The sequence below is a fragment of the Vulpes vulpes genome, chromosome 1, assembly GCF_048418805.1.
Source record: "Vulpes vulpes isolate BD-2025 chromosome 1, VulVul3, whole genome shotgun sequence".
Taxonomy (NCBI): Eukaryota; Metazoa; Chordata; class Mammalia; order Carnivora; family Canidae; genus Vulpes; species Vulpes vulpes.
In genome coordinates, this window is record NC_132780.1 from 59,235,934 (window position 1) to 59,261,899 (window position 25,966).

General features: G+C 35.3%; 1 protein-coding gene across 10 annotated transcripts in view; it reads left to right on the top strand.

Annotated features, from left to right (window-relative positions):
* Positions 1–25,966, top strand: part of TRDN (triadin) — a 363,753-nt gene that overhangs the window by 256,902 nt on the left and 80,885 nt on the right. For 9 of the 10 annotated variants that reach the window (XR_012002811.1, XM_072765072.1, XM_072765079.1 and 6 more), the window contains exons 22-23: positions 9,812–9,862; positions 15,388–15,438. Coding sequence is in view for 9 of the 10 variants with exons in the window: in XM_072765072.1 (XP_072621173.1) it covers positions 9,812–9,862; positions 15,388–15,438 (102 nt within the window). In the remaining variant the exon portion in view is untranslated. The remainder of the gene's footprint in view (positions 1–9,811; positions 9,863–15,387; positions 15,439–25,966) is intronic. The other variant, XM_072765084.1, reaches the window with a different exon arrangement.

A 25,966-nucleotide genomic window follows, 5' to 3' on the forward strand; every position in this document is an offset into this window, starting at 1 on the left:
CAATGTTCTTTTACATGTACATACATATCACAAAGTTTAAAGTACTGTTAGACTAGAACTTTCTAAAAAAAATGGAAATCTAAAATATAATCAAATCAAATCAAACAATAAAATAACAAAATTACATCATGAATAAGTGGGATTTATTCCAGTATGCAAAGCTAGTTCAACATTTGAAAAATCAACTAATATAATCCATCACATTGACAAGATAAAGAAAAAACACATTATTCTATGAATAAGTACAGAAAACCATTTGAGAAAATCTAGCATTCATTCACAATTTAAACTCTTAACAAACTAGAAATAGAGAAGAAATTCCTTAACTTGATAAGGAATATCTACAGAAAACCTACAGCTAACATCAGACTTAATGACAGAAGTGTCCCCCCCCAAGATAAGAAAAATGGCAAGGATATCCCATCTCACCTTATTCTATTCAACATTGCACTAGAAGTACTTGTTAATGCAATAAGACAAGAAAAAGAAATAAAACATTTACCAACTAGGAAGGAGGAAATAAAACTTTGTTCACATATGATATGTGTCTGTGTAGAAAATTCCAAAGAATAAAGAAAAACTTCCTGGAACTAGTAAGTAATTATAGCAAGACTTCAGGATACAAGGTTAGTAACAAAAATAAACAAAAATAACAACAAAAAGTAAATTGTTCTTTTATGTGTCAATAATAAATATTGGAATGAACAAAATTAAAATGTAATACCATTTACATTAGCAATTACAAAACAAACATTTAGGTATGAATATAACAATATACTTGTGAAATTTCCATGAGGAGAACTTCAAAACTCAAATGAAAAAAATTTAGAAAACCAAATAATTGAGAACTATTCCATGTTCATGAGTAGGCAGACTCAAAATTGTTAAGATGTCAGTTTTTCATCTATAGATTCAATATAATCATAATAAAAATCACAGTGGATATTGACAAACTGCTATTGTGGCTACCAGCAAACTGATTACACAATTTATACAGAAACAGAAAAGACCCAAAGTAGCTAAGACAATACAAGAACAAAGTTGGGGAACTGACACTACTACTTCAACTGTATATAAGGTTATGACAACACAACATGGTTGTGTTGCTGAACACAACAAATAGATCACATGTTGCTGAAATAACAAATAGATCAATGGAACAGAATAGAGAGCCCACCAATGGACCCACAAAATATAGTCAACTGATCTTTGACAAAAAAAAAAGCAAAAACAGTTCAATAGATAGTATTCTCAACAAGTTCTTAAGAAGTAGTGCTGGAACAATTGGACATCCACAAGAAAAAAAAATATATATATATATAGAGAGAGAGAGAGAGAAAGAAGGAAGGAAGGAAGGAAGGAAGGAAGGGAAGAAAGAAAGAAGGAAGAAAGAAAGAAAGAAAGAAAGAAAGAAAGGAAAGAAAGAAAGAAAGAAAGAAAGAAAGAAAGAAAGAAAGAAAGAAGCAGCTAGATACAGACTCTATACCCTTCTCAAAAAGTAAACTCAAAGTGGATCATAGCTCTAAATGTAAAACCATAAAACCCCTAGAGGATAACATAAGAAAATCCAGGTGGCCTTGGCTTTTGGCAATGGCCTTTTAGGTACAACACCAAAGACACAATCCATGCATAAAAAAATCATAAGTTGGATTTCATCAAAATTAAACACTTTAGTTCTTCAGAAGATGCTGTCATGAAAATTTGAAAATGACACAGAATGAGAGAAAATGTTTGTAAAATACATATCTGATAAAGGACTATTATCCAAAAAACACAAAAAATTCTTAAAACTCAATAATAGGAAGAGGAACAACTCCCTTAAAAAATTGACACAACATCTGAACAAATACTTTACCAAAGAAGATATCCAGATGACAAAGTATATGAAAAGATGTTCAACATCATCCATCACTAGGAAATTGCAATTAAAACAATGAAATGTCACTATATACTTATTAAAAGGGCTAAAATCCAAAACACTAATAACATCAAATGTTGGGGAATATGTGAAACAACAGGAACTCTCAATCATTGTTGGAGGGAATACAAAATACATAGTCACCTTGGAAAACAGCTTGTGTTTTTTTTTTATAAAACTAAATATACTTCTACCATACAATCCAGCAATCTTAATATATACTCAAATGACTAAAAAACATACGTCCACACAAAACCTGCAAACACTTATACCTGCTTTATTCGTAGCTGCTAAAATTTGGAACCAAATACACTCCTCTATCTCAAGCTATCAAGTCACAGAAAGACATAGAGGAAACTTAAGTTCTATTTCTAGTGTAAAAAGCCCCTCTTGAAAGTCTTCTTATTGTAGAACCCCAACTACATGATATTCTAGAAAAAGAGATGGTAGAAAGTTCAGTGGTTGTCAGGGGTTTTGGAAGAGGAAGGACTGACACTGTGGAGGACAGAGGATTTTTAGGTCACTGAAACTATTCTGTATCACACTATAATAGTAGATGTACATCATTTAATTTGTCAAAATCAATAGAATGACCAAAATGAACAGTGAATCTTAATGTAAACTGTGGACTTTGGTAGGTAATGATGTATCAATATTGGTTTATTGATTATAACAAATGTATCTTACTAGTGAGAGACGATGATGGGGTAAGCCACATATGGGAACCCTGTGGGCTTTCCATTCAATTTTGCTACAAACCTTAATCTGCTCTAGAACTCATTGAAGTTCATTAATTTTAACAAAGTGTATAAATCTTAAAGAATTAGTCCACTAGGTAAATTTCAAAGTACTATATATTTTGAGATTCTCTACCATGAATAATAGGAGGATTCATAAAAGACCCTATTTACTTTTTATTTTATTAACTTTTAAGCTAACATTTTTCTTACATTCAATTCTATTTCTTCAAAATTTCTTTGTATCATTTTACAACATAAGTTTCATGTTGGAATGCTTAAACTATAATGAGACTAATTCCCAAGATCTCACATAAATGTGTTTGTAGAAAAAGAGTTCAGATTATGAAAAGTTCAACAGACAATATAGACTATGGATAATGAATATTATTGTAGTTAAACTATAATATATTATACTTAAAATGAATAGATGATTAGAGATTATTACAAACATTGAAATAAGTATATACATACAGGTGTGTGAGGTTATTCAATATTGGAAATTCACTAACCAAAATTTCTTAGAAAACAAAAAGTGAAATGCTAGATTTAAACTTCCAGAAAAAGGGAACCCTGGGTGGTGCAGCGGTTTAGCGCCTGCCTTTGGCCCAGGGCGCGATCCTGGGGACCCGGGATTGAATCCCACGTCGGGCTCCCGGTTCACGGAGCCTGCTTCTCCCTCTGCCTATGTCTCTGCCTCTCTCTCTCTCTCTCTCTCTGTGTGTGACTATCATAAATAAATAAAAATTTAAAAAATAAAAATAAAAAATAAACTTCCAGAAAAAGAAAATGCTAGGTAAATATTAGCTTGAAATAGATGCTTTATTTTGACCACTAAAACTGTTAAATAACAGCAATTTCATTTTATTTTGACAACTCAGCTACTAGGTTAGGATTGCAAAGTTGGGCATAAGTAACTACAAAAGGTGATTATAATGATTAGTAGGCTTTTATGTAGGTATTAAAGAGCAATTTTCCTAATAAAATGTGGTAGGCACCAAACTGGAAAATTTATTACTTTATTCAACAAATAGTTACTGAATTCTTGGTATGTATCAGATGACACGGTCTGACTTCAGAAGTGTTTGGAAGGCTGTGACAGACTGGTAGTTCTGGAGGGCAATTGATGGGATATGGTGATGCAAACATGCTCACTATTCATTCTGAAGGGGCGTCTGAGATGCTATGTGGTTTATAATCCACTGTTCTCTTAATGCAGGTTAGCTCTACCTCTGTAGTCTGATGGTCTGGGTTCAAGTTTCCCACTACTGTTTAGTAGCTGTGACCTTGGGCAAGTTTTTACCTCTTAGCGTCTGCTGTTAATCTATGAAATGCAGATAACACCCAACTCTCTGGAATGAGTACAAAATTAAAGAGATTTGTCTAAATCAGCTCGAGGTTCCTATAACTAAAATAGCCCAGATGGGGTGGCTTAAGCAGAAATTTATTTCTCACAGTTCTGGAGCCTTAAAGTGCCAGTCAATTTGGTTCCTGCAAGAGTCCTCCTCCTGGTTTGCAGATGCCTCTTACTATATACCCAATTGAGTAGAGAAAGAAAGAACAGAGACAGAGATCTCATTCAGGAAAGCTCCACCCTCATGACCTAATCACTTTCCAAAGCCCCGCCTGCAAATACCATAGCATTGGGCTTCAGGCTTCAACATAATCAATTTTGGAGGGACACAAATATTCAGTTCATAGCAAGATCATATGAAAAATGCCTAAGATTATAAAATAACATTTCCTCATTGTAAGTAAGGGCAGGAATGACCAAGACCTAGCTTTGCCTGCCGCCAAGCAAATTATAATCCTATAATTATAGATATACATATATATATTTGAAACAAACATGGGTACTTTGGCATCCTGGCTTGATCATAATTACATGAGAAAAATTTCATGGCTAATAATGTTTTCTTTTGAAAATAAAATCTTTTATACTAGATTTAGGGCTCAGTAGCTAATTCTGTGCCTACGATGTCCTAGTTTATCTCGTCTCCCAAATATATGAAGAAGTGCTTATTTTCCTTTTTTAAAATCATTGCATATTGCTGATCTTTCTGAAAGAGCTGGGCAGAGTTGAACTAAAATGACTAAAATGCACCACACTGAGGTACTCTCCGGAATTCCAATGAGTATTCTGATAATTTTTTTAAGGATTTTATTTATTCATTTATTTGAGAGAGGGTGAGAGTGAAACAGAGGGGATGAGCCAGGGGAGAGGCAGAGGGAGAAGCAGACTCCCCACTGAGCAGGGAGCCCAACGCAGGACTGGATCCTAGGACCCCGGGATCATGACTTGAGCTCAAGGCAGACGCTTAAGCAACTGAGCCACCCAGGCGTCCCAGTCTTCTGGTTATTAATGTTTAATGAGGACCAGAATATAAAGGCATGTGCAAAGAGTCCACTCTCTGCAGCCAAGCTACATAGTCTAAAATCATCAAAACTGTAAGTTGAGCCAGAATTTAAAAGAAAGGGATATTTAGATGATTTCAGGAAAGTCCCTGAACTATGATCATTTGAAAACTATACTATTATGGGGAAGAACTTTTCAGAAGGATTAGAATACTGAATCCATTGGACAAGACTTTCTCCCCCATGGGGATTGCAAGATGCGTACTTAACAAGTTCTGTATCTGTTAGCTCTTTTGAATTCTTATGTGCTCTATTTCAAAGTTTTAATATGCCAAAGATCCCAGCTTGCCTAGATCTCCACAGTGCTTAAGCAATGCAAGGAAGCTCTTCACAGGTGTATTTATAGTCTAGATAGTTGATGCTTTCTGAGCTCACCCACTAACTCTTCCCACTTTGTATTGATTACATAACTTAACTTTCAAAGAACAGTCTAATTGTCCTTATCTACAATATCTTGAGGAATACCTCACCATAGTCTCCAAGCCCCGACAGCATTGTCCAGATGTCATTCAAGCAAATTTTATATTATGCTTTTTAATTATGCTTTTTAATTAAAGCATGTCCACGGCAATGATAATTAGGGGTAGGTGATAATATGGGTAAAAAAGTATATTCTTTTTGAATAATATGTAAAGGCTAAGACAAAAAAAAATGCAATGAAGCTTCTAAGGTTAAAACAAAAGAGACACCAACATGTAAATATAATTGAACTGGAAACATTTTTAATTAAGGATATTTAAACAGATATTTGAAGAAAAACAGTTTAAAATGTTACAATTATGTGTGTGAAGTGCTTTACCCCATAGAGTAGGGAATGTAGGGAATGATTAAATGTATCATTAGGACAAAGAGAAAGTAAAAGATAGCTTCCAACCAAGTCATACTTAATTACAAAGTTAATGGACAGTGTCCCAGTAAAATTAAACTCTGACAACATCTTTTAAGGAACATTCAAAATTATTATTAAATAAACATCAATATATTATATTTTCCTTCATGGGAATTATAAGCACAGTATTTTAAACCATATAGAGGACTTGAGAAGGCTTTTCTCTGTATTGATTTATAAAATTTATATTTTGGAGTTTGGAAAAGATATAAATTATATAAAATGCCTTTTCTCAAATATCTCTGATTGTCAAAAATTGTATCTGAATGAACAAAAAATGACAGGTGTGCGTAGAGCATTCATATGTTAAATATTTTAAAAATCTATGCAATTAATCACAATTAAATCATTTTAGGAAGTAATAGAAATGTTATGGAACAAGATTAATATTTTTGATGCTATGTGATGTCCATTAATAGTCATATCCAGGAAATTATCCAGTATTATTAAACTTATACATAGAGCTCTCCATATGGTTCTTTAAAATTATTCTTTCCATCAGAAGAAAAATCCAGAAAGTTTGATACATTGATCTTATTCATTATGCTTATGAAAAAATATCTCTAATCAGCAGACATCTTGTATCTACAAAAGAGATAAAAAGAAAGTTTTTAAAATGACATTTCTAAACACTTTATTAAAGCTAGCTGGTTAAGAAAGGTTAAAAATATTGAGTTTGGTTCTTTTCACAGCCAGGAGGCTTAAATTGCCTAATAATGTGAGGCTCTTTTTAGACCTTGCAGTTTTAGTTTCTTCTTAAAATTTAGCTATACTTCATATTACATCAAACCATGGTGCTCCAACAGAAACATCCTTAATATTCTAATGTCACTGATAATAAACTGATATTGAACTTGATCATTCAGAGCAATGAAATATAAACAGTAGTCAGATCAAAGATTTTTTAAAAATATATTTTATTTATTTATTTATGAGAGACACACAGAGAGAGAGGCAGTGACACAGGCAGAGGGAGAAGCAGGGTCCATTCAGGGAGCCTAAAGCAAGACTCAATCCCATGACTCTAGGACCATGGCCTGAGCCAAAGGTAGACATGCTCAACCACTGAGCCTCCCAGGCATCCCAAAGATATTAATTGTACTATTTACTTTAAACATAATGCTTGGGGTTCAAAACATTTGTTTGTGCTAGGGAAAACTCTAGTGCTGATTTCCTCCATTACAGGATAGTCCATTATTTCAGTCTTTTGTTTTGCCTGTTTCATCGGGAAAAAAAAAAAAAAAATCTTCTAGAAGAAAACACTGTTCTTACAGATACATTTTATCTTCTATAGGACCATGTAAGAAGCAAAAGCAAATGCTATTTTCTATTTGTTTACCTTAATTAGATATATTCAGGCCCTTAACTAATAAAAATTCCAGGCCTAGGGTGCCTGGGTTGCTCAGTCAGTTAAGGATCTAACAAAATCTTATTTTCTGCTCAGGTCATGATCTCAGGGTTGTGAGATCAGGCTCTGTGCTTGGCATGGAGTCTGGTTGACAATCTCTCTCCCTCGCCCTCTGCTCCCCCCACTTGTGCTCTCTCTCTCTTATAAATAAATAAATCTTAAAAAAAAAATCCTGGCCTTATTGAAATCAAATATGTTTCTCTTAAAACGAATATTTTTTATCTAGTAAATTATTTAAAACTTGACTTGTATTGCCATTTTGATCACTGTGTGATTTTAAAACATCTGGCAATAACTAATAAACATTTAAAAGGTTAAGTTTATTACTACCAACATGTGAATGATATTTCAATATAGACAAATTATATAAGACTGGATTGGAAATATACAAAGAACACCTATCAGTCTTTTAACATTTTTAAAAATTTGCATGTATTATTAAGAGCATAATTTTTTATATTCTGGTTTATTTTGCCTTTGTTTTTTTTTTATTTTATTTTTTTTAACTTTTTTTTTTTTTTTTTTTTTTTATTTATTTATGATAGTCACAGAGAGAGAGAGAGAGAGAGAGAGAGAGGCAGAGAGACAGGCAGAGGGAGAAGCAGGCTCCATGCACCGGGAGCCCGATGTGGGATTCGATCCCGGGTCTCCAGGATCACGCCCTGGGCCAAAGGCAGGCGCCAAACCGTTGCGCCACACAGGGATCCCTATTTTGCCTTTGTATACTTAGTTTATTCACTAAGTTAAGTCAGTATGTGTGAACAAAGTAAATAAAATTTGAGGCATTCAAAATTCATGTTACTCGTTGCATTGTTAGTTTCCATTTATAAATGAGACTGCAGGTTGCTTTGCTTCTGCAGCACTTTCATATAATCTGCATTTCACCTGTATTTCCAACTATTTGCTAGACCTTTCCTTTTGGGGTATCTTGATGACACATGAAACGTAATGCATTCAAAACAAAGATGATACCTTTCTCCAAAGACTCCTATTTCTTACACTTCATATCTCAGTAGATGGCAGATCGGCCTTCTGTAAAACATGTACAAACCTCAGAAGCTTTCCTCAGCATTTTTAAAATCTGTTTTACCTACTACATGCAGTTATGCTGTTAAATTGATGTTTACTGACCAATGAGATTCTACTCAACTTAGGAGCCTAAACCCAAGTGGCGTCTTCTCAGTGAAAACTTTCCCAATTATAAAATGGAGCTATTAATCATTTCTCTATTGTCTATAGAACTCCACTGGAGATCTTATCACATGCTGCAATATCCTGTTGTTTATTTTAGCCGATGGATTCAAATGCTGTTTCTTTGTGCAGACCACTCCAAAACACAGTGGTATATTTTACACAGCCAATTTTACTGTGCTCAGGATTTAGAGGGTCAGGAATTTAGGAGGGATCAACTAGGCAGTTCTTACTTGGGCACCTCATGTGACTGCAGTCAAATATCGGCTTAGGCTGTAGTCATCTAATGCAATCATCTCCTGGATGTCTGAGACGTCTCGCTCAGTTAGATGGCGGGCAGCTGTTGGCTGGAGGCTCAGCTGGAGCTATTGACTGAGCTGCCCCCATGTAGCTTTTCTAGCATGGTGGTATTAGCTGGAGTCCTTCAGGGAGGGCCGTCAGCTTCTTCAGAGCTGTTGTCCCTGGAGAAGCAGGTAGGAATTGTATGGCTCTGATTAGTGCAGGAAGTCACACAGCATAGCTTCCATTGCATTCTGTTGGTTACAGGGGACTCACATAGCCATATTCACAGATGACCTGCTCAAGCCTCCCCATTCTCTCTTCTCTCCTTCTTAAATGTGTCTTTCTCTCTATTTCATCTATGTCTCTCTGAATCCTTTCCATTTTCAAGGTCTGCCTCAGTACCACCTGCCAAAGCCTTTCCTGATTCCACCATTCAGCCAGAGCCTTTGTGGTTGGGTTCAGGGAGATATCAGTTCAAATCTCAGGTCTCCTGTCTGAGCCACATGACCTTGGAAAAGTTATTTAATCTCTTTCTGTGAGAAGCAGAAATAATAACAGGATCTACATACCTTACAAGGTTGTCATGCACGTTGAATGGCCAAACAGTAGAGAACATTCCCTATGGCATATAGTACATAGACAATGTTAGCTACCATTGTTGTATCTTCTTTCCTCAAAGCCCATAGCAATTTATTTGTACCTTTTGTGTATCTATCATAGTCTTTCAATTGTGATAATGGTTTTTGGGCTTATTTTGTATCTTTTGCATAGTTAACGTTTTATAGGCAACTTATACGCACGCATAGACATGTTTGTTTTAAATATCAATGCAGAGCCCTTCTGGGTCTTTAAGCCTCAGGAAAAAAAAGAAGAACATGAAGAAACTTGAAGGGTTTTTTTTTGGGGGGGGGGTTGTTTTTTTTTTCTCTGTGTTTCCTTGTAACCTTTTCTCCCCATGATTCCTCTTGCAGAAATTAGAAAAGAAAAGTCCGGGAAGACTTCTACAGCTTTGAAGGACAAAGGTAATAGAGTCAACTTCACATAACACTAGAAATTTATTAGCAAAACTATCTGAAAGAGTCCGTGGTACTTCGGATCCTCTCCCTTGCACATGTGTGAGCCCAGGCTGCACAGGTCACACTCATATATTTGACAACTTGTAGTTATTGACTTGTCCCTCAAACACTGTCTTCCAGTTCACTGTGACTTAAAAAGTGCTCTGAATACAATTTCCAAAAGAACGAGAATGGATTTTCCTTAAAGAATGAAAAGAGTAAAAAACGAGCAAACAGAAGGGAAGTAAAGACTGTGGAAAGAACTTGGCTCCATGCGCTCTGATTCTTTCTTTTCTATCCATTCATAAAACATATATTTAGTGCAGAATCCTTCTAAGCACTTGCTAATCTCTGGAGAAATAAAGATGGCCAAGCCAGTAATAGGGAGGAAGACTCCGGAACTGGAGGGCTGAACTGTTGTTTTCAAAGACTTGGTGGAGTTTGGTCTGCTGGAGGCTTGTCAGGATTTTTGTTGCGGTGAAAGAACATGACATTTATTTAAGTTTTGTGAACTCAGTCTTTGGAATGAACTGACTCTCCTTTCTGTCCATCTAAATCCCAGGCTTCTTTCTAAGACTCATGCGCATGTAAATCATCAAGCCTTTTCAGTCTACTTCAACTTTCACTGAACCCTCTTGCCTGAATTCACAAACTTATGTATTTATAATTTAATATATATATATATTATAAACACACACATACATGTTTTGAATTAATTAGTGGAAATGCCACCCATTTAAGCATCAAGAGCTAATGTTATTCACTTTAATTTTTTATGTGGACTGATAAGTACCACATCCGGTAATTACTTTTTGTGCATCTAATGTACAGTAACCAGAACATGTACTCACCAGACACTGGGAGCCGAAGAAAGGCACGGTCTATGCCCTCATGGAATTTACAGTGCCAATTACATAATTAATTAAAATGGTAAGAATTATAGAAGAGATATACAGGTGCTGCAAGAGACTGTAATCGGGGATTCTAATCGAGTCTGGGAAATCAAAGGAGGCTTTCCTGAAGAAATGATCTTTAAAGTCAAGTAAGAAGGATGAGGAATTAGTCAGGCGCAAACGTACAAATTGTTTGAGAGAAGTACTGAAGCAGGGCATCTGTACTTTGCCAGGCACGTTGGTACCTACTTTATACGTTTTGCTTCAGCAAGTTGTGCTTGAGATCTCAATTGTTTTATAAATGAGGACTCTGAAGCACAGACAGATAATGTCAGCTGCTCAGTCTCCCATTGTGGCTAAGAGGTGAAGGCAAGAATCAAAGTCAAGTCTTTTAGACACTGAAGTTCATCTTTTCATTTTAGCACAGATACTGCTTGCTCCTTAAAATAGGGTTCTTGTATTTGTATTCCTCAAAGCGACTTTGCTTTGAGTCTAGAGCTCATTACCTGGGCTTGAAAAATCTATTTGACACAGATACACGGGCACTACAATATGGAAAAATAGTCTTAGCCCTTTTGCTATTGGTTGGGTCTCCCCTTAATTTCCACAGAGGAATTTAGTCTATTCTTTCCCCAGTTGATTATCTGTACTTTGAGAGAGACTCCTCATTCTCCCCTCTTGTTTTATCTGACAGTTAACAAGAACATTGTCCTTGATTGTGTGAGAACTAAAGATGTCATTGAAAGATACTACTGGGAAAATCCAAGTACATGAATGGCTATTTATATACACACATATGTATATGATTTGCAAACCATAATTTGCACAAGGTAAACCTCCCATCCTTCTTCTAAAGTATGAGATAACATTTATTTTGGTCCATAATTATGCCATAGGAATATTTGGACCATATGTTACTGTTCACAATAAAAGCAGCTCAAAAGAACGATTGGAGCTTACCTCCAAAGCTACCTTTGATGAGTTGATGATTATCAAAAATAAGCTACAACTTAAAGTTTCACTTGTGCCAAAGCTTAAACTAGTTGGAAATGGTAGTTGTAAAAATCTGTTTTGGAAAATATTATCTGGGAGATTTAAATCCACACCATCCACTGAGTAGACTCCTGTAATTCCTATTTTTTTGTTGTTATTGTTATTAATGCACAATTGCAGGCAATTCTCTAGTGAACGCTTTTTCCTCAATGTTAAATGCTGCACTATTTGCAAGACGTTTCTACAGTCACTAGAAACTCACGTATATAAAGGTTCATTGCATATGATTATTGCTTTAGAACTATTTCAAACGCACCTGCTTTCTTGTTCAACTGAGTTAATGCCCTCAAATTTCTTTGTTATACATAAGTTGGATATTATTTTAGAAGAATTTTATTGCCATCTTTCCTTTTTTTCTCTGAATATAATTTATTATTCCAAAAAGAATCACAGAAAAAATTGGCAGTGTTACCTGTGAGGTGTCAGGGACATTAAAAATCTCTGCAATATTACTATTTTTGGAGAGGTTCCTTGAAACCTGCTGCCGACCTGTGGCAGAATCAGAATGAAGTAATTCCACTTGCTAAAAGCCACTTGTCGCATCGGAGTCACTGTATTTCGCGAGTTATTTCTATTAAGCAGCTAGAAGGTTACCTGCCTTTGCCATCCTCTCACCAATTCCACTTGCACGTACACGTTAAAACCCACCACTGAAGCAGTGCTGCAACTCATAAACCCAGGATTATCACGCAGAAACCATCTGAGGCTACGTTTATTGGGAATGTGACAACCATGAGTAAATTAGGCATTTAGAGAAACATCATCAGGCTGTGTCTTTATTTAAGAAGATATAGAGAGGTCTAGAGATGATTGTTCCAAAGGCAAAGAGCCGAGGAAAGACACGTCTTGCTGGCTTTGGCTACTGGTTCAGCTATTGACTTCCCTCTGCCAGTGGACTCACCTAAGTCCTCCCACCCCCCACCCCCACAAGAGCACAGGCCTGCTTGTGTGGCCCGGGTCACCCAGGAATACTCAATCCCATTAGCCACCCCTGTTATTGGTTGTACCCCTTGCGGCAGCTACCCTATCTTATTGCCACTTGTTCTAACAGCTGGTCTGATTTATCTGAGGATATGAGATTCACCTGTGGACTGAGGTCCTATAGACTGAACCCAAACAAGGCAACAAAGAGATTAATTAATTTCTCTTCTTCTGAGAATGTGACAGTAGCACCCTTAGGTTCCTCTGGTATTGGAGTAATATGATGGACATTAGAAGTATCTTCTAGTTTTGTGACCCAGGCCTGTGAATGTTTGGATCTAATGCCAGAGGATTCTCAGCAGTTTGTCTTTTCTTATATCCTGATGCTCAGGACCATGCATCTGATGATCTCCCCAATTTTTGTCTTCAACATGCTTTTTCTTGGCCATTCCCATCTGGTCAAACAAAAGCTAGAGCTAAGGATGAGGTAAGTTGTCTGAGGACTTGGAAACGGACCCCCAGTGATTTATACTTCATCGTGGATGCTCACCCTAACTTTTACTGCCTTTGTATAAGGACCAGGGTAGGGGGATTAAAATCCTGGAACCATCTTCCTATTCCTTTGTGACTCTTTTCTCCATCATAACCTCCTTGCTCAGATTATTTTGAGAGTTCTAATTTCTATCTGAGCACCTTTAAATACATTCTAGATCCTGGTAATCAGGATTCATAAGCCTTCCTGTAGACTTTTGCACAAACTCACCGAAACCACGATATTTGTAAAAACACAAAGAAGTGTTCGCCGATGCTTTATTCTTGACAACACAGATGAGTTAAAAATACCTTAATAGCTGACTGAAGCCAGCAATAGGCCTATCCTTCCTAATATAGAAGTACAGAATTTCCATATAACATTCTCCACAGATTTAGTCAGAGTTGATACCCCGCTGGTCCAGCCTGTGCACTTCCTAAATCCGATCAGAACCCCTTGAAGTCAAAAAAGACATTGAGAGAAAGTGAGCTCCAGGAAAGTCAGGGCAGGAGATGATCCAGCCTGGGAGCCAAAGGAAACTTCCCATTATCGAGCTTGGAAATAAAAATCATTTCTATTTTCTGAGAGCTTTCTTCATGTCTAAGGTCATGAGTTTATGATTTTCAAATACATTATAAAATTACATCTGTTACTCTGCCTCTCCCTTCTTTCTCCACCAGTCTCAAAGCCATCTTGTAGGGTCCTCTCCTTCGGCCTTACATTTCATAGCTACTTTAATCTCACCCAAACATATATACTCACCCAGTGAAACCAACGTGCTGTAATCTTGAATTCTCAAGTTCTAGACACGCACTCTCCCACCCCACTAGGACTCTGTCCCCACCATCACTTCTCATTTCACAATACATTGATTTTTTTGGTTTAGCCAGGAAATGCAAAAGCAGTAAATTATCCCCATTAGCTTGAAAAAAGTTAATGAAGCTTCTCCGTCTGTTTATTCAATCCATGGCTCTTGATTTCAGATGCTGAAATATAGAAAAAAAAAAAAAGACTCTACTTATACTTAGCACGTTAAATGGCAACACAGACTTTTCCTTACCACCAAAGCCATTTAAAAATATTCTGCACGCATAAGGATATTTAGGGCCGTAGCTTATCTACCAAGAAAATCTTGCTCTGAGGGACACAGCCTTTTCACTAGAACTCCTCTCTCCATTCTTGACACTATCCAAAGTCACCTGGACTCAATTCTGAGTGGTTGCTCAAGTGGGATAGCCATTTATGAGTGCTACCATCATTTTCTTCATTCCCACCCCAAACCAGAGGTGGGAATGGAACAGAGGGCTGGAAGGATAGATTTTTTTTTTTTCTTGTTTCTTTCCTTTCTCACTGCATTAAAAGCTGTTTTTGCCAGCAAAATGAATACTGAGAAATAATGTTACAGGGGAGGCAAAAAACTGGTTTATCTTTTATACAGGCTGTTGAGGAAGCATGATGCTCTTCAAGACATCATGCATATATATATGTCTAGAATCCATGATATAATTAGGATCATTTTGTATTTGAACCTGGTGGAATGAATGAAGTTTAATTTTGTTTTAACTAAGGGCGACATTTTTAAGATGTTGGAAGTTTATAGATAAAATTGTCTCTTCTATTTTATTTCAGGCTTATTCTTGAAATTTGTTTGACTCGAGACTAAAGCACCACTTTACCATGATGCAGGGATTTCCATTTGTCTATTAAAAAAAAAAATCACATAGCCTGAAAGAAATAAACTAAGCTAATGCTGATTATACCATTTGGGGAGACTTCTAGAAGCTACGTGTTTTAAATAATTACAGCTAAAATAAGTTCGTATCGCTCCAAAAGCCCATTCTCTTAAATGAACAAATAGATTGTAATTCATTCAATGATTTACATTTATTTTAAATAAAAATGATCAGAGGATGGCTTGTTGTACTCTATACTGTTGTTTCCTTGTCTCTGTATGATTAAAATTATTTTTGAAAGAAAATATCATATAATTTCCACCCAGGTTCAACTTACTGATAGCTCACCGACTCCATTATATATGTGTTCTCAAATCCTTTTATCTTGGCTTCAAATAAATGCTCAATGTTTCTTTCCAGAGCCTATTAAGGGAAAAGAAGTGAAAGTTCCAGGTTCCCTAAAGGAAAAAGGTAATATTGTATAATGAAATGTGAAAACACATTGATCTGCCTATTGCATATTCAGTTATTTGCAACAAAGCAATATATTACTTATTTTTCAGGCTTTTAAAACTATGACTTTCATATGCCCTTGTATATTTTTGAGCAAAGGAAAAAGGACTATTTTCTATCATAAAATTCTATGTTGGACTATGAAACAACGAAGCCAGGAGTAGCTATGTCAGAAACACCATGAAGGCTTTTTAAAATGCATATGTTATTCTGATTCCACAAGCCTGTAGTGGAAAATCTGCATAGCTGCATTTTATAAATATCCCAAGGTGAATCTTAGAAGGAATAGCTATGGAAACCGAAGATTTAAGATAAAAATAGTTAAACTTTCTCAGTGATAGCTTGCCATTCTGTTATTCGGATATAATAAAACTCTAAACATATTTTATAGCTAGGAGGAACTTAGAGATAAACTATAGTCCAATACCCTCATCTTATAGATAAACAAGACTAGAATAGTCAAGAAGCCTCTCAGTCATCGTAATTTGCAACAGAGCCAGCATTAGAAATCTGATCTCCTAAATCAAGCACTATAATAATGCATCATAGTGCACCTCCAGCCTTCTCATTATACGAGGCCCAAAGAAATGTGGATTCTGATATGCTGTATACCAAATTATGTCCCCTAAAACAAAAGTAAATATGCAAAGTCCAATGGAATATATTTAGTTTCTAGTTAATGTCAGTACATCCTATGGCATGGTATCATACTCAGGATTATCTAATATTCCTTGTTTGGTTGTTTTTTTAAAAAAGATTTTATTTATTTAATCATGAAAGACACACACACACACAGAGAGGCAGAGACACAGGCAGAGGGAGAATCAGGCTCCATGCAGGGAGCCCGATTTGGAACTCATCCCAGGTCCCCAGGATCACGCTCTGAGCCAAAGGCAGATGCTCAACCGCTGAGCCACCCAGGCATCCCTAACATTCCTTGTTGTTAAGACCAACATAAGTGAACCAGTGAAATCATGAAATATGCCTACTATGTTGAATATAAGAAATAGAACCTGTTTCTTCTACATTTACCTGTGGAGAAGATCTGCAGGAACTATTGACCAATTAATGCACAGGGACTTAGTGGTAAAAAGTCCCAACTCTTATTGAAAAGAAAGAGACTTTTGGTGAACTTGTAAGACATGTGGTAGAGCCGGGAGAGTTATGGGAAAGTCAGCAAAGGGGAAAGCTGACAGAGGAATCATTCAGAGAAATGAAGGGCACATGGAGAGTCCTCATTAGTCAGTGTAGCAATGTATAAAAAACATACCCTTAAGTCATATTTTTCTAAGTTTGCAATTAATTTTAAATTAAACAAAATTGCTGTTTAATGAAACACAAGAGCACAACATGATTTTTTTTTCTCAGCCCATAGGCATACTTGATTTTTTATAAAAGCATTTTAGAGCAACATGGCTTCAAGCCTATTATGAAATTTATGTTTCACCTTAGAAATGTATTATCATATCTAAAGCTTTATCATCACTTATGGTAGTAGTTCTTTTGATGATATATACAACTTTTATGCTATTCTGGTGTGATATGTAAATTAGAATATTTTGCACTGAAAGAGAATGCTTACATGTAATGTTAAACGTCCAGGAGATAGCAAAGGGTTCCAGCATTGTATTATTTAAAAAATGGATTAATTTTGAATGACCTTCCTGTAAATTTACCTAAACACTAACTTATATCAAAGAAACTCTAGGTTTCTTTGGCATGATCTGATTGTGATTAGAATGGATGTTTACATCACAATCTAAATTGAAATGATTTGATGCCATTGAGTAATGTAATCATTTAATAATGCTATTCTTATTCCTTTGCCAATCTAAAACAGAAATATTTTTAAAAATGAGGAACAGACAAGCATATTACAAATTTGCACATTTTTTTATTAAGGAAGTTAAATTCAAAAAAAATTTCCCCTAGACGAAATGCATGTGGAATATACACATATGAATGAAAAATAATTCAAGTTTCCACCTAAATCATTTAATGAGCATTTTAGTCTTTGACCCCTGGACATATCTACTTTAGAGTTTCCTTTCTACTTTCCCCTCATTCCAGGTATCCCTTTTTTATCATCCTGTACAATTTAGTCAGTGTAGCACTAGCCAGTTCATGTCACAGATAATGATGGTGGAAAGAAAAAATTTTAGAAAACATACCTTTTTTCAACATTTTACTTTTATGTCATGAATGCTGAATTTTTGTTATTGTATCATTTTTTACTAATTTTTAATGACAATTATGTATAATCAAGGGAGAGTTTGCATAAAAAGTCAATTAAATGCAATCACCAGAATTATTATTTCATTTTATTGAAGTATAATGACACACAATATCTTAACTATTTCCACATATACATCATGGTGATTCAATATTTTTATACATTATGAAATGACCCCTGATAAGTCTATTTACTATCCATCAGTATACAAAGTTATTACAATATCATTGACCATATCCCCTATATCGTACACTACATCCCCATGACTTATCTTATAACAGGAAGTTTGTACTTCTTAATCCTCTTCACCTATTTTGCCCGGACCCTAACCCTTTTCCTCACCTCTGGTAACAATGATTTGTTTCCTATATCTACGAGACTGTTTCTGTCTTGTTTTGTTTGTTTTGCTTTTGAGATTCCATGTATAAGTGAACTTGTATGGTATTTGTCTTTCTCTGACTTATCTCACTTAGCATAATACCTTCTAGGTTCATCCACATTGTTATAAATGGCAAGATTTCATTATTTTTTATGGCTGAATAACATTCCATTCTGTATATATGGTTAAAGTAGAATTTAAGACAAAAAGAGAATAAATCTGAACAGAAAAGATAAACTTCACAAAAGCATAAAGAACCACATTATACTTTTGAAATCTACAGATTAATAAAAATAGAGCAAAGATACCTGAAATGTCAAACTTGTCAACTTTTGTTTTAAAAATAGGTAATTAAACAATTAGCCATTAATTGAACAATTAAACAATTAGCCTTTAATTAAACAATTAAACAAACAACCAGAAAATAATTTTATAATCACTGAAACATATGGGTAAGATTTATGATTTTTAATCAAGACTGACTAATGTAATTTATTTCCATGCTATAGTAGAAGTTAAATAATTGAGAGAAAAACAATAGCTGGAATATATCTCAACTACATGAAGTTTTTTTAACAGGATATTTATATAAACTCCATTTTAGTACTAAGGTGGTATATATATATAAAATAATTTTGGGTAATCTTGGAAGATTATTGTAGTCAGAATTTAATATCATGGACTGATTATTTTATTTTTAAAGCTTTATTTATTTATTTTATTTTTTTTATTTTTATTTTTTTAATTTTTTTAAATTTTTATTTATTTATGATAGTCACAGAGAGAGAGAGAGAGGCAGAGACACAGGCAGAGGGAGAAGCAGGCTCCATGCACCGGGAGCCCGACGTGGGATTCGATCCGGGATCTCCAGGATCGCGCCCTGGGCCAAAGGCAGGCGCTAAACAGCTGTGCCACCCAGGGATCCCTATTTATTTATTTTAGAGAGAAAGCACGTGCATGAGGAGGGCCAAAGGGACAGAGGATGAGGGACAGTCTTAGCAGACCCTGTGCTGAGTGCAAAGCTCGATGTGGGGCTCAATCTTACGACACTGAAATCATGACCTGAGCTGAAAACAAGAGTAGGATGCCTAACCACCCACTGCACTACCAACCAGGAAGCCCAACTTGATAATATATTAAAGGTACTAATACAATTCAAAATTACTTTGACATATTGGAAGCTAGGTTCAATAGACATGAATGTAAGGAATTCACTTTGGGATGAAATAGAATTGTATAGATTTAGCAGAAAAACACTACACAAAAGCAGCATATAAGAATTTTGCCTTAAAACCCTTAAGTGAATACAAGTAAAAAAAATTCAGCACTAGAATTTGAAAATATGAATTATATTTCTCATAGAGACAGTAATAGCTCACATTGTCATTACTCTTTACTCTTTATTTCGAATGATTCTGACCCACATGGCCTTGTATGGTGCACAGTTGATAAAATACTGTTCCCATTTTAAAAGTGTAAAAAAATATATTTTACAAGTTTATAGACTTCACAAGCATTTTAGTAGATATTTCCTGCTAAAATAACCAAGACAAAAATCTTCACACTTTCTGTTTGCTCATCCACCCTTCTGTGTTTTTAATTTTCTGATTTTTCTCCACACTTTCAATATCACCTCTTAGGCTTTTTTCACAAAGTGTGAAGTGATGTCCTTATTTCAGAATATCATATTTGATTCCAAATATTCTTCATTGCACATAAGACTCTTTTTATGTTTTTGTTTTGTTTTGTTTTAAAGATTTTTTTATTCATGAAAGACACAGAGAGAGAGGCAGAGACATAGGCAGAGGGAGAAGCAGGATCCCCATGGGGAACCCGATTCAGGACTCGATCCCAAGACCCCAGGGTCACAATCTGAGCCACCCAGGTGCTCTAGACTCTTTTTTTTTTTTTTTTGTAATATGATAGGTGCTTGGAGAGGTGACTTCATGCTTTCTTTATGGAAGCTTCATAGTTACAAAGAATGACCACCAGGATATAAGAATTCCTGTGAATCTATTTTTGGAAGAACATAAAGTATTTTGTTCAAGCACAGCCCAGTGGAAGAACTGGTACATAGCAGTTGTGTTAAATTCCCTTTAGCCCTTTAAAAGAACTATACCAGATGAAATACCTGGTCTGAGGACATCTGTGTTTGAGGCTTCCCATTTCCCATTAATCTTTCCATTAAGATTCTGATTTTGTGTCCAGCTGATTGGTTGTATATATTCGATCCAAACAAAACAAACACTAAGTACAATCTTAGTTTATATCAGGCGAAGTCAGAAAGTTTTAGCTTGTCCATCCATCCATCTCTTGCATTTCAGCTGCCATATAATATGACATAATTTAATATGACATCATAAAAATAGCTGAAAACAAATTTTTTGCATACTTATATTTTTAGAGTAGGAATTAACCATCTTCAATTTCATATTTGCATGAAAAAATACACTTTCAGCTACTTCTGCCCTATAAAATTTGAAGAGTAGTTTCATATGACGTTAAAGATAAGTGTCAAGGGTGCCTGGGTGGCTCAGTCGGTTGAGCATCTAATTTCGGCTCAGGTCATGATCTCAGGGTCCTGGGATCGAGCCCAATGTCAGACTCCCTGCTCAGCAGGGCATCTGCTTCTCCTTCTGCCCCTCCCCCTGCTTGTACTCTCCCTCCCAATCTCTCTCTCTCTCTCTCTCTCTCTCTCAAATAAATAGTTTTTTTTAAAAAAAACAGGTAAGTGTCAATCATTTAATTTGATATAAAAATGTAAAAGCTTTTCTGGCCTCTAAAATTGTTTAAACATCCAATCATAGACAAAAATCAAGTGGCCAGTTACTTAAATTTTTCTAAAATCTTGCCTATAAAATTAAGCCAAACTCACAATTTTGCTGTCATAATTCTAATGATTCTTTTCTTGAAGAAGCTTATAGATCATATTAAACAAACTCATAAGTGGGATTATATACAATAATATATTTAGAATAATAAATAAAAGGTTACAGTTATAGCATTTAGAAAGCTTTACTGTAAGAAATGCATATTTTATCATTTATATTAATCAAAATAAGATTTCTTCAGCAAATAGCAAAGCAGACCAAATAAAGAGCTTTATGGTCAATCTGTAAATAATTTTATTCTCTCACAACTTTTATTGAGTCATATAAATCACTATGGAACCAAGAATGTCTTAAGAAATTTTCCAAGTCAGCATTTATGATATTCACTTTTATTGTAATTTTTAAATTGGTGTTTAATATGTGCAAGTCCTAAAGTTGGCTTAATATTTGTTGTTGTTGCTTTAGCAAACTCTCAGTAGTTGTTGCAAATTAATATTGAAAGAAAAGTGAATTTAAAGAAATGACTCCAGGATAACTTCTCACATGACTTCGAACATTTATTCTTTTGTTTTTTTTTTAATTTCTTTTTAATTTTTTTATTTATTTATGATAGTCACAGAGAGAGAGAGAGAGAGGCAGAGACACAGGCAGAGGGAGAAGCAGGCTCCATGCACCGGGAGCCCGATGTGGGATTCGATCCCGGGTCTCCAGGATCGCGCCCTAGGCCAAAGGCAGGTGCCAAACCGCTGCGCCACCCAGGGATCCCCATTTATTCTTTTGTTGATAAATTTTTCATCAGTTAGAATAGAAAGTAGAAGTACTTCAGACAACTTACTTTCATTCACCCTTTTGTGTTTTTCCTCAACTAATGACTCTTCAAGATATTGCTCAAAACTTTATTGAGTCCCTACTATGTTTGGCAAACTGGTTGGTTGGTTGGTTGGTTGGTTGGTTGGTTGGTTGGTTGGTGGTTTTGTTAGACACTGTACTTGCTCCAAATCCTAAATGATACAAGTCTCCAATTGCAGAATTGACTCAGAGGCAGACATATAAATACAAAATACCATCCAGATGGGGGGAATCCTTTTACAATGTGTACGTATATTAAATCACCATGATGTACACTTTAAACATCTACTAACTTTATGTGTCACTTATCTTGTAATAATACTGAAATAAAAATAAAATAAAATAGAGTAAAATAAAATAAAAACCACTGGAGATGAGTGAAATAAGAAATAAGAATTATACCCAGTGCTATAAATCTATAGAGAAAAATCAACTTTAAGCAAAGGATGTGCATCTCATATGTAAACAGAGATACACTGTATTGTAAAATGTAAAAAAAAAAAAAATGTGGAACATGCCTTTATGTATAGTTCATCCCTTCAGGACACTTGCCATTTTGCTTAAAAGTCAAAGAACAATATGTGTAAATGATAATGTGTGGTATGTAATGGCATAGCATTAAAAATAGAACAGTTAACTTAATAGTTTGTAAAAACTACTCTGTGGCATAAAGAGATGTTCTTGAGATGTAGCCTTTAGCTATTTTAGGAAAGCCACTAGCACTAGTCTTATGAGATGCCAGTTTTCTCATTAATCAAGTTCTGCCACTATATTCTACAAACTTTATAAATTTTTAGTTACATAGGGGAATCTTATCTGTGCATGTTTCTCTCTTTGGGTAATCAAAAAATCTGATTAGAGTGATTTTTAACAAATAAGGAGTGTGGGGCACCTGGGTGTCACAGTTGGTTAAGTGTCTGCCTTTGACCCAGATCGTAATCCCAGGCTTCTGGGATCCAGCCCTGCATCAGGCTCCCTGCTCAGTAGAGAGCCTGCTTCTACCTCTCCCTATGCCTCTCCCTACTGCTCCTGCTCTCTCTCTCTCTCTCTCTCTCTCTGTCTCTCTCTCTCAAATAAATAAACAAAATCTTTAAAAAATATGAAGCTTATTTTGGGCAACAAGATGACCAAGGGGAAGTAGACTAGGGTGCAAAATTGCTCAAGGATGTCATCAAGAATCCAGGCTTCTGGCTTCTCCTTCCCTCAAGCTTTGCCACCATTGGCTTGTGTCTTTAGTCCTGAGAGTGTCAAGTTGGCTGTAGTACTTCCAGGTAACTTATGAGTATTCTTGCCAGAAACAGGACAGAGATTCAAAACCTTTTCTTCACAAAGCTCTATTTGGGAAGGAAAGCCCATTTCAAAGAGTTTTATCCACACATTTCTGGCCATAACTGCTTCACAGTGGCCAATCCAATTCCAAGAAGATTTGGGAATTCTTATATTTCATTTTCCAGCCTCTATATTACAGGAAGGAAAGGGAAAGTGTGGGAATAGATGTCGAGTACCAGCCTACATCATCAGCCGCAACAGGCAGTATATTGAATATAATTCCTTTTTTAAAATATATAAAAACATTATGATAAAATTATAGTCCCCTGTGAGTACTACCAGGATTGTTCTGTAGTATATTTTTACTTGAGAATATATCTTGAATATTATCATACTAGTATACAGAAAATACAAGGGCAACGAACACTGGGTTTTAGCTTTCACAGAAGTCTAATGGAGGGTGATGAATGTTAAAGGGGGAATCACACTAATAAAAGAACACCTATAAAACTGAAAGAAATTCTTTGACAGAAGGAGCACAGTGCTATAAAGGTAGACATAGAAAAATCTGACTTAGGTTGAGGAACCAAGGAATGTGTCCCAATGGAACAACATTGATTTGAGTTGTGAAGGTTAAGTAGGAATTCTAACCTGTGAAGAAATCAAGAATAGGAGAGAGCAAGGAGGGAAGAGGTGTTTTGGAACAGTCAAATTTCTTGTGAAAGAGGACAGTGTTGTAGAGGCATAGAAAGTGTTAGCAAGAGAGGCATAAACAAAAATAAGAGATACACAGAATTTTGAAAACCAGGAGTAAGCAAACTATGTTTCATGGGCCCAATCTGGCACATCAGATAAGAACATATGTACATTTTTAAATGGTTGAAAAAGAATCAAAAGAAGGATAAAATTTGGGGGCACTTGAAACGTGTAAGAAATTCAAATTTTAGTATCTATAAATAACATTTTATTAGAACACACACTCATTCATTTGTGTTTTGTCTGTAGCAATGTTTGTGCCCTAAGAGTGGAGTGGAGTAGCTACAACAGAGATCAAATGGCCTGTAAAACTGAAATATTTACTATCTGGTATTTTACAGAAAAAGTTTGCCAACCCCTCTGTAAGCCATATTAAGGATTTTGGTATTTAGTCTAAGGGCAATGGACCCATATGCACAAAAGCGTTTTATACACGTTTGAGAGTATAGGGGAAGGGGGTTGCATTCTGTAACGGCCACTATGGTAGTGAATTGGAGAAGGGCAGGATGGGATTCGAGAAGACCAATGAAGATACTACTCACCTAGTATCTAGATGAGTGATTATGGTACCTTGAGCTTGGACGGTTGCAGGTGAAATGGAGAAAGAGGACATTTAATAAGATTTCTATTTTATACAACTAAACGTTTGACACCACTGGGATGGGACACCAGAAAAGGAGAAGCTTAGAATCATAAGTCTAGGTTACAACATGTTGAGTTTGGGGTGCTTAGAGGAGATCCAAGGAGAAATGTAGGGTTGAAAGCTATCTTAGTGTGAGGTTCAGAAAAGAAATTTAGGTTGAAACGTAGCTATTTGCAGGATATATTTGCCAGTGTGCAGAGTTTAAAGATGTGGGCATGAATGGATGAGTGATGGAAAGAGTCAAGGTCAGAAGAGTCAAGTTCTGAGTAGAGGTAGTAAAGAATATATTTTAAATATAATAATAAAAATAATAATAATAAAAGAATATATTTTAAAACTCAATCTCGAGGAATCCAGAACATTCTTTTTTAGCATGAGTACATCCAGACATCTTGAGGTCCAATACTAGGAATCTATCTGCCCTGCTTTTTATTTTCTAAAAGTTGGTATTCTATGCATTTTTAGTTGTCACTAGTTTTTAAGTCTTATTCTGAAGGTTCCAATGTTGATTTTATAAACATTATTTAAATACTGATTTATCCACATACAGACCTGCAGGGAAAAGCTTGACAGTTTGTTGAAGAGTAGATATTATATAATCTACTTTTACAAGAAAGAATCAAAAGCAGTTGGTCTCAGAGATTTATCCCGCAGAGCACCTTTTAGAATATGTTAACTGAACATATGTCTGTCAGAACATAACCAATGTTCTTGTACTAATGACCACAAATATCCTGATGTCTAATGATTGACATTAAGCAAATGAAATTTTCTTCTGAAAAGTTCTAGTTTTAATATTATCTATTGTTCTAAGTCTCTAAACTGACATTACAGGGATTTATTTTGTCTTTTGTAACTGATCATTCCGATAAGTAAATGCGACTAACCTAGTTGATTCAACTTTCTGAATTTTAAGTTTTTCTAATAATATTGCAATTCACAAATACCATCTTTGCTTATGACATTGGCATCCTATCAGATGTATTAGAACTTGCTGTGATGTTGTTTTTATTTTATTTTTTAAAGATTTTATTTATTTATTCATGAGAGACACTCACAGAGAGAGAGAGAGAGAGGCTGAGACCCAGGCAGAGGGAGAAGCAGGCTCCATGCAGGGAGCCTGATGTGGAACTCGATCCCAAGTCTCCAGGATCACGTGCCAGGCTGAAGGCTAAACCACTGAGGCACTGGGGCTGCCCTGTGATATTGTTTTTAAAATCTAACTGTTGATCCAGAATACTTGATTTCATAATCAACATTAGTATTTTAATTTTTGTGTATTTTTTTCTGTTGTTTTTTTTTTCCTGTGCTTTGTTTATGATTTAATTCTTGACATGATTTAATTCTGCTTTTGAGTTATTTTGGGAGAAAATATTATGACTATCATGTTAACAGTGAAGAAATTGATGCAAAAAGATTAAAGGATTATCTATGGTTTCTATGCTGGATTAGCTACTTAGTATCAGATTTAAATGCATCTGAAAATAATCTTACTTTCTTTTGTTCTTCAATATTGGAATATATTA